Below are 10,000 nucleotides of genomic sequence, written 5' to 3'. Positions count from 1 at the left end.
GTTTGATGGGTTGGAAGATATTGTCATAATTATCAAGCCACAGAGATTTCTTGAATGAATGTCAATAGCCAATCATTTTGGATTTAGACAGCATTGGCCGAAATTGCATGTTTTAGTGTCGGACAGCATAAACGCAGCTATTCCTATTGCTATTTACATAGCTAGCTATACTTATAGATTAGATTGAAGGGTGGCATGCTATCTATTTAAAATATACAGTATATACTGTACATAATTTAACATCATGTAAAAGCAATGGGACTTTTTGCTCTTACAAAAACCTGAAGAGATTTTGAGTTTTCTACACATTCTAAAAGTAGAACATAGAAAAGGGAAACGTGATTTTCCCTCTTTCTCCTCAGGTGAGTACCTGAGTACCAGGCCATCGTATCTCAGTGACACACCTGAACACATTGGTACCACAGTCCAACCCCCCTCTATACTTTTCAATATATCTAACTTCATATTTACAACCAGCTTGCTCTCCTGTTTCACTCTCTCACAAGTCACAGCTGTGATTGACTTCCTCCTCTCCTCCTGATCTGCCTCTCTTGCTACCAGTCTTCCCTGCAGATGAGCTGACTGCCAGAGTTATTAATAGTCTACTGGGGAGCCTGCCAGCTGTTGAACTTCAGTGGGAAGAAATGATCTTGAGGGGCTGTCGGAAGCAGAGGAAAGTGCACATTACTCAAGGACTTACAAGGATCATCGCGTTCAGGCCAGGACTTCGTTTTTTGGATGGGAACAATGTTTAAGTGCTCTTTGTAAATGCCGATTATATACATATTGGAATAATTAAAATGTATCTGAATAATTAAATTAGAGTAGTTTATATGTATTTCTTATATAATGGTATATGTAATATACTGAATATATGAATGGTTGATACACAACACAAGTTGCAGACCCATGATACTTGTCAACTGAAAGTCAGAAAGCATGTCAACTTCTCTTTTATCGATCCTTACATATAAACCTTGTTATTATCCATTGCACGATTATTATTATTATTATTATTATTATTATTATTATTATTATTATCATCATTATCACTATTTTCTACTTTCTGCTATGTACGGTATATATATTGTAAATATTTGATTTGGGTGTTTCCTGTCTCATGAACACTTGTATGTTTTTGTAGTCCACTAAATCTAGGACTACAATTCCCTTGATGTCTAGCCAGCCACTAGTTGAAATATCTGACAAAGGTGTTGTGCAATGGCTAATCAAGTAATGTTGTTTGAACCCTATATACCCCTGCATTCACTTGTCACTGCTTTATGCCTGAAGAAGGTCTATGACCGAAAGCTCGTGCAATAAAGTACGTTTTTTGCACAGATTTGAGTGTGCAGATGCTGTAAAACAAAATGTGGGAAAAGAAATTGAAAAAACTTCCCAAGACAGCCTGCCTGTAGCCTGTCCCAGTAGACGACCCCGTTTTGGGCAAGAGGATAAAAATAGCGTAATGCAGGGCTCTCAAGTCTCACGCATTGGGCGTGAGACAAGGTGTGGCGTGTGAGCGCGTGAACGGGTTGAAATGCGTGTGTCTCACGCCCAATGCATGAGACTTGAGAGCCCTGGTAATGGAATGCTTTAATCAGAATCTTTCATGTCCTCAGTACGATTGTTTTTTTTTCTCGCACAGCTTGCAAATGTTCTCTCAAATGTTCTCTCCCTAGATAAGAAACAACTGCGCTCTCCCTTGAAAGGAATGTAAGTGGTTCCCTCCTGATGTTTGTGTTTAGATTAGCCTAGCGAGAGAGGAGCGACGTGCCAAATGTCAAGCTCCCATGTAAACCGTCCACCAAGGGTGTCAGGCTGTCATTGGATGTGCAACGTTAAAAATGAAAGAAACACATTTACACTCCCCTCCATTGTTCAGTAACTCCTGAGTGAGATAATGTGAGTCAACAGGGGGAACCTGTTGATTATTATTATTAATTATTAATTATTGGAACCTCTGTAAACCAAAAATGTTATTGAACACGAGCAATCTTGAAAAGGGTCTACATCTAAATGGTAAATAAACAGACTTGTATAGCACCTTATTCCAAAGCGCTTTACAACGGCCTCTCATTCACCCATTCACACACACATTCACACACCAACGGCGGCAAGCTACCCTGCAAGGCGCCGGCCCGCTCGTTGGGAGCAATTCGGGGTTGAGTCACAGTGTCTTGCCCAAGGACACTTCGTCGACATGTGGCCAGCCGGGCATCCACCGAACCCCCGATCTGCCGACCTTGTGATCGTTAGACTGCACGGCTCTACCTCCTGCGCCACCAGCCTCTACCTCCTGAGCCACAGCCTCTACCTCCTGAGCCACAGCCTCTACCTCCTGAGCCACAGACTCTACCTCCTGAGACACAGCCTCTACCTCCTGCGCCACAGCCTCTACCTCCTGCGCCACAGCCTCTACCTCCTGAGCCACAGCCTCTACCTCCTGAGCCACAGCCTCTACCTCCTGAGCCACAGCCTCTACCTCCTGAGACACAGCCTCTAACTCCTGCGCCACAGCCTCTACCTCCTGCGCCACAGCCTCTACCTCCTGAGACACAGCCTCTACCTCCTGAGCCACAGCCTCTACCTCCTGAGCCACAGCCTCTACCTCCTGAGCCACAGCCTCTACCTCCTGCGCCACAGCCTCTACCTCCTGCGCCACAGCCTCTACCTCCTGAGCCACAGCCTCTACCTCCTGAGCCACAGCCTCTACCTCCTGCGCCACAGCCTCTACCTCCTGAGACACAGCCTCTACCTCCTGAGCCAAAGCCTCTACCTCCTGAGCCACAGCCTCTACCTCCTGCGCCACAGCCTCTACCTCCTGAGACACAGCCTCTACCTCCTGAGACATTTACATTACATTTACATTTTTGGCATTTAGCAGACGCCTTATTCCAAAGCGACTTACAATCAATACATTTGAATACTAAGCATGTGAATCAGCAATCCACCATTCGTTGCAGGAAGAGTAATCTAGCTCGGGCCCGGGGCCACTGATAGAAGGAAAAACCTTCTCCCTATCACCTTCTTCTAAAACCTTCTTTTCTTTTTTTTTTTACTGGAGAAACTGAGAGACAGTACAAGGGGGGCAATAGAAGTTATTAGGGACACAGTAGAGGGGAAAGCGGGTGTCTTTAGGAGACGTAGTGGTGAGGGTCAGAAGATGTCTCAGGAGGAGCAGTTAAGATGTAACCTGAAGAGATGGGTCTTCAGTCTACGACGGAAGATGGGTAGTGACTCTGCCGTTCTGACAGCCGTGGGGAGCTCATTCCACCAGCGGGGAGCCAGTGTTGTGAAGAGACGTGATCGGGCAGCCCGACTGCTGTGAAGAGGAGGTGGGGCCAGTCGGCCAGCCGAGGTGGAGGAGCGGAGTGAGCGGGCAGGGGTTTGGGGGGTTACCATTTCCTTCAGGTAGGCAGGGGCTGTCCCTTTAGCTGCCAGGTATGCAAGCACCAGGGTCTTGAATCTGATGCGAGCTGCTATCGGGAGCCAGTGCAGGGTGCGAAGCAGAGGGGTGACATGCGAGTATTTGGGGAGGTTGAATACCAGCCGGGCAGCAGCATTCTGGATGAGCTGCAGAGGTCTAATGGCTGAAGCGGGGAGCCCAGCCAGGAGTACATTGCAGTAATCCAGGCGGGAGATGACCAGTGCCTGGGTCAAGAGTTGCGCTGCCTCTCTGGTAAGGAATGGTCGTATCCTTCTGATGTTGTAGAGGAAGAATCTGCAGGAGCGAGCCGTTGCTGCAATGTTCTCCGCACAGGATACAGCCTCACAGCCTCTACCTCCTGAGACACAGCCTCTACCTCCTGCGCCACAACCGCCCGCCCCAATCGGTAGCGGAGGTGGAGAGAAACCAGGGGTTTGTTTACCTGTACTGAAACATTCCAGTTGGAAGCCGGGCGGCGTGCTGGTCAGCGTCTTGCTGCCGGTGACCTCCCTCGTGTGCAGGAGGACGGAGGCCACCACCTGGTAGTTGCTGTGGCAGGACAGCGTGATGAGCAGGTGGAGGAGGAGACGCTTGCTGTGCTCAAACACCTCCGGGCGGTAGTGATCCATGCCTGGTGAACACCGTCACGATACGATGATAGCATCAGTATACACTAGCATCAGTACATTTCTACTATCTTTAGAATGGTACTGTACTGTCCATGCATGTACTGTATCATAATGTGACACAGTCTGATCATTTGGTCCTCATGTTAACTATAACACTACTTTATATTGTTAGCAGGCTCAGAAAACAAACTGTGTTAGTTGACTAGTGACTTGACTTGACTGGTCAGTGATGAGACTGTAAGTGATAACGGTTGAGACTCACCCAGGAAGAGGGCGTGTAGCAGCAGAGGCAGATGCAGGGCCCAGTCCTCTCTCACGCTGTGGTCCACCACCATCTCCGTCATGAAGATCACAGCTATGTTACACCTGAAGCAACAACAAGACATCAGTTAGTTTAGTTAGTTAACCCAAAATACAATCGAATCAATAGGAAAAGGAATCTATCTTCTTACTATTTAGATCACAGTACAGTACATTTTCACTGAGTCTCACTCTGACCTGTGCAGCGGTCCTTTAGGTGTGATGGTCTCAGGTAGGTAGTCTACTAGCGGGGCCCAGCACCCTCCGTTCATGGGCATGGGCAGAGGATGTGGTTGGTTGGTCTCTACGACGCTCATCAGCCAACCGGCGTACGGGGGCAGAGGGTCACCTGTAGATCATATAACAAGACATCACAACTCTGACAAACCCGCCCCACCAATGCAGGACGCACCTTCTCCAGGGTCCTCCCTCACTGGACATCTCTGTTCAAAAAGAAATGGGTTGAGCATTCTTCTGCATGCACAGTCAAATTCAAACGGCCATTAACACTAGAACAGCTGTGCCTATTATACCTACTATAAGAGCCGCCTCGGGGGTTAAATGACCATAGTCTTTACAATGGGAAGCTGCTACGTACACACAAAGACCACTAGTTGGCGTGTCTTGTAAATTAGCCTGCCTCCTACACAGAAAAACTAGCAAAATAGCTTCATACTAGCTTATCCTGATGTGATTTTGAAAAATGTAAGGATACTGTAAGGGTGGTAGAACGCACATATCTAGGAAAAGTCATGAAAGGAGGGTCCTGACATTTGATCAAGTGCAAAGATATACTTCTTTTTTTACTCACATGGTCAAATGACCCCACCCACGGCTGTTCTAGTGTTAATGACATGCCTTTGTCTGCTAATGGCAGGGAATGAGCCTAATTTCAGTTAGTACGGTTAGTACAGGGAGGGATCGGTGTGTGTGTGCAGAGAGCTTTTTAAGGGATGTTTGCGGAAATTTTTACTCAAAATTGGCCGGCGGGGCCTGACTCAGCTCACAGAGTATCACAAAGCTGTTTTCGGGTCGTTGGCAGCAGCTGAGAGACCTTGGCCTGAGCTGCTTTTGAGGCGCTGCCAGTTCACACAGAGAATCCTGAGAGCTCCAGGACACTCTACTCTACCGCACTGCTAATGCATTATCAATGGCACTATCTGTGCCAATCATCTGGTGTCTTATATGCCAGGAGAGCAGCTATATCTATTATGTGACACATTCTAATGCTTTGGTCCTCATATCGGCGGCAACCAATCAAAATGTTCAGACTTTTCTTTTGAAACCACAGAACTATGTTTCAACGTTGTTGAGAATCACAACTAGGGCTGGGCAAACGATCAAAATGCATTTTTCTATAATCACAAGAATTAACGATCAATTATCGATTAATTGATAAGCTTTTTTTTCATTAAAACAACGCGGCAGAAAAAAAAACTGAGCGGCAGAATATCTGTTTCGATTAATTTGCAGATGGCCATCGTTACTTTCTCTTCTCGTTGTGCATTACACCTCCCGCGTATTAGATGAGACGTGATGGAGGGCTGAGAAGGTAGCGAAGGAGCAATCAGGGTCGGATGTACTGTTTGCAGGTGGTATTTCATCGGGGTCGTCGTCGTGTTGTATTTATATGTCACTGCGCAGTGTTTGCAATGAGTGGCGTCGCCTTTTAGATCAAAATGCTCCCACACCAAGCTTCGTTTCGCTCGCTTCGCCATGTCCGAGCTTGCTCTGCTGGCTAACGTACGGGAACTTGTTGCATCATGCCGTACTGCGTTGCGAAATTCAATGCGAAGGCAAATGCAAAGTTCATTTCCCACACATAACGTGGACAAACTAATTTCCACTCAATTTATTAATGATTATCGAGCAAAATATTTTGTGATCGACCAAGATCCTTATCAATCAATTATCGATCGTTGATTATTGATGCCCACCCCTAATCACAACACAAACTCGCTAGTCAAGCCAAAATACTGCAACAACGCATTGGATTGGGTGAGGAATCCCCCACTGCTACCTAGTTACGGTAACTAGAACACTACTTAACATTGTTAGCAGGCTCACAAAAGGCTCACTAGCGATGTGTCATTGATTTTCAACGACGCGGAAATGTATTCAAATTTTTCCGAAAGAAAAGTCCGATCGTCACATCTGATCCCGACATGAGGACCAAAGCATTAGAACGTGTCACATGATGTCCTTTTCATTCTCCACACAGGAGCAGTGCTGCAATAGCTGGATTTGTCTTGTGTCTTGAATTTGACCCAAGAGGGATTTCTCTGGCGGTAGATACTCACTCTTCTCCTCGTCATAGGATCCTCCTGAGCTGTTGCTGTAGCGAGACTCCAGGCGGTTGTGGGCCTGCCGTATGTTGCTGAGCCTGGGGTCATAAATACAAGAGTTCATCCCCATAGCAACAGCTGATACGAGACTGAAGACCCATCTCTTCAGGTTACACCTTAACTGCTCCTCTTGAGACGTCTACTACCCCCCAGTACTGCGTCTCCTGAGACACCTGCTTCCCCCTATACTGTGTCTCCTAAGATTTCTATCATTCTTTCTTCTTCTATCACGACGACTGCGAATGGCTACTGGCCTGAGCTAGATTATTCTTCCTGCTACGACTGGTATGACTCTTCCTGCTACGATTCACTTGCTTAGTCAAATGTATTGATTGTAAGTCACTTTGGAATAAGGTGTCTGCTAAATGGCAAACATGTAAATGCAAATGTAAAACATTCACAGTCGATTCTTGTGCTTACCTCTCCTCGTTCTCTTTAGCCGCTTTAATATCGTCTGTGTCTTGGAAATTCTCCTGGCCACCAACAACAGTATTGTTACTGGATGTAGTGTCTAAATCGATCGAGACAAATTTGAATCAATAACAGTATTGTATATACAAAATAGCTTTATACTAGCTTATCCTGATGTGATTTTGAAAATGTAAGGATACTGGGTGGTAGAACGCACATATCTAGGAAAAGTCATGAAAGGAGAGTCCTGAAATTTGATCGAGTGCAAAGATATACATTCCTTTTACTCACATGGTCAAATGACCCCACCCATGGCTGTTCTAGTGTTAGTGTAAGTCAGTGAAGAGCTGTACCTGAGGCAGCTGTAGAGGTCTTGCTGGTAGCAGCCAGGCGGTAGAAGGGAGGGTTGTCACAGTGCTGCACCACCAGGTTGACGGGGTCCGTCTGCTGCAGCTCAAACAGCAGCTCCTCCATGGTCTGGATGGTGTTGTTCCGACACAGGTAGATCACCACCTTCTTAATCTACGCAGTCAGACCAGAGAACAAACACTTAAGCTGGGTTGCACACAACATGGTTTAAATTAATCCTGGTTTAGGCTAAATCCAGGTTTATTAAACTAGGTTTAAAATTACTGGTGCAACAGACTTGAATTTAATCTAGGTTTAAACCAGGATTACCAGAGGTTTAGGTTTAAACCAGGATTGCATTTAAACGAGGTTTAAGCTAGGTTTGAAGTTTGGTGCAGCAGGATTAGTAGATGAACCTTGATTTAATCCAGTTTAGAAGTGAAACCATGTTGGTGCAACGCAGCCTTCAGAATCAGAACCAACTGCCTGAGAATCAACTCAACTCAAAAAGCCAGAGAAATGGTTAACGGTAAATGGACTGCGCCTTTGTTCCAAAGCACTTCCAACGGCCTCTCATTCACACACACATTCACACACCAATGGCGGAAAGCTACCATGCAAGGCGCCGGCTGGGAGTAATTTGGGGTTCAGTGTCTTTCCCAAGGACACTTCGACATGTGGCCAGCAGGGGCTTGAACCGCTGATCTGCCAACCTTGCGATCATTAGACGGCAGCTCTACCTCCTGCGCCACAGCTCTCCCCGAGAACCAACTGCCTGAGAAACAACTGTCTGGACAGTCCTTCCATGGCTCCTGGTGATCCAGACTCACGTAGGCCAGCAGCGTGGTGTCGCTGCTCACGCCACACAGGCTGATGAGGAACTGCAGCGTGGTCCTCAGGTTGTTGCTCCACTTGTCGTTGCTGACCAGAGCGTTCCAGGCGTTCTCCGTCTCCGGTCCTGGTACGTCATCCCCATACTGACAGGAGAGCATATTCATGTCAACAAACAAGATGGCGGCTACTTCACTGGAAATGAGGATAATATCTTCCACTATACTACAGTATCTGAAGTAAACACTTTTTTGTATAAAATAAAATAAAAAGACACTTTCTAAACACGTTCTCTTACTAGCCAGCTGCTCTGTTACTAGCATAAACAACAGTTAAGGTAGCGCCATCTCTAAATGTTTTTACTGGTCAGGTCATGCTACATCTCTGGAAGAAAGTTTTCCACAGGCCTTAGGCTTTGATTTTACAACTATACAATGCTTACGCCTGGCCTACACGCTTGCTTGCACGCTATGCACATGCATAGTCATACACACTCCTACCCGTTAGGGATGGACGGTTTTTCGGTTAAACCGAAAACCGGGGTTTCTAAAAATAGAAACGGTTTTTTATCAAAACCGTCTGAAACCGTTTTTTTTTTTTTTTTAGAAGAATAAAATAGAATAAGAATAAAACTGGAACATGTCACATGTTTGTCGTGTGTGAAAATAACAATGATACAGTCTGAATCTGCCGCGCAATGAGTGAGAGGTTTGGTCAGTTGTGAAGAATAACTGAGGATTAATATCTAATTGGGATTATATTTAAGGGTAACGAATCACTCTATGGGAAAGATAGTTGCCTTCAGTTATTGGTAGATAGGAAAGGTTTTTTACAATTACTCGCTTACATTTAATAAGATCATTTTCGCTGCTCTCTGTAAAGCGCATTGGGTCACTTTTGTGAGAAATGCGCTATAGAAATAAAATGTGATTTGATTTGATATCAATCAATCAATCAAACTTTATTTATGTTCTATAGCACAAATCATGCATTGAATGTAACTCCAAGTGCAGTATTTACTAAACCACAATATAATAAAACAAGAGCTATACGGATCAAGAGTGTTTGTGCACAGCGCCACTGTGTGTGAAAACGCTACTGAAAGTGATGACAGAACGCATGTCTCAGAAGATACGCGGTCACTTAGTGACGCAAAGGTAGTTCTGTATTTATCTCTATCTGTATTAGTACATTTATTTTGAAAGCTCTATTTTGACAGCTCTACCATGGGCACTTTTATTTTGATGGGGCATTCTTTGTTGATTGACTTACGACAGTTCAGGACGAGTCAGTCTCGCGGCATGTGGTTTTTATGAAAAGCTTTAAGTATGTTCACTGCATAATTCTAAGTCTAATATTTCAGTGATTATTGAGCAGTATTCAAATATTTAAATACATTGAGCAGCAGCTGAAACTTTGTCTAAGAACCAAGATATTGAGAAAGCAGTTCATTCAATGAAGACGCTGTTCCAAGAGATGATCTTCCGTGCAGGCGTGCACCCTGGATCAGCAGAGCTGGTGTGTTAAGTGTTCATGTGTTTTCATGTATGGTGTAGCTTACAAAAGTCTGCCTTTCCACTTATATTTGTGAAACTAAGTAGCCTAAATGTGTTGCGACTGTGCTTACGGTGTTTTAATGGTGTTCGACATGAGTGTATTGTAGCAGTAGGGCTCAATTATTTGAAAAAAAAAAAAAATCCTTTTTT

The 10,000-nt window shown here is 45.1% G+C and overlaps 1 protein-coding gene across 1 annotated transcript in view; it reads right to left on the bottom strand.

Moving 5' to 3' along the window:
* The window catches only part of frya (furry homolog a), a gene marked incomplete at its 5' end in the record, with an annotated part of 103,480 nt that overhangs the window by 31,913 nt on the left and 61,567 nt on the right, over nt 1-10,000 (bottom strand). Inside the window, 7 exons of the mRNA XM_080531586.1 lie at nt 3,873-4,061; nt 4,322-4,425; nt 4,558-4,708; nt 6,660-6,742; nt 7,125-7,215; nt 7,469-7,637; nt 8,294-8,440. Of these exons, the coding sequence (XP_080387712.1) occupies nt 3,873-4,061; nt 4,322-4,425; nt 4,558-4,708; nt 6,660-6,742; nt 7,125-7,215; nt 7,469-7,637; nt 8,294-8,440 (934 nt within the window). The remainder of the gene's footprint in view (nt 1-3,872; nt 4,062-4,321; nt 4,426-4,557; nt 4,709-6,659; nt 6,743-7,124; nt 7,216-7,468; nt 7,638-8,293; nt 8,441-10,000) is intronic.

The sequence above is a fragment of the Nansenia antarctica genome (assembly GCF_963989245.1).
Source record: "Nansenia antarctica genome assembly, chromosome: 1".
NCBI classification, from domain to species: Eukaryota; Metazoa; Chordata; class Actinopteri; order Argentiniformes; family Microstomatidae; genus Nansenia; species Nansenia antarctica.
The sequence above is the reverse complement of the archived record's forward strand: the minus strand, read 5'-3'. Positions and strand labels throughout refer to the sequence as shown.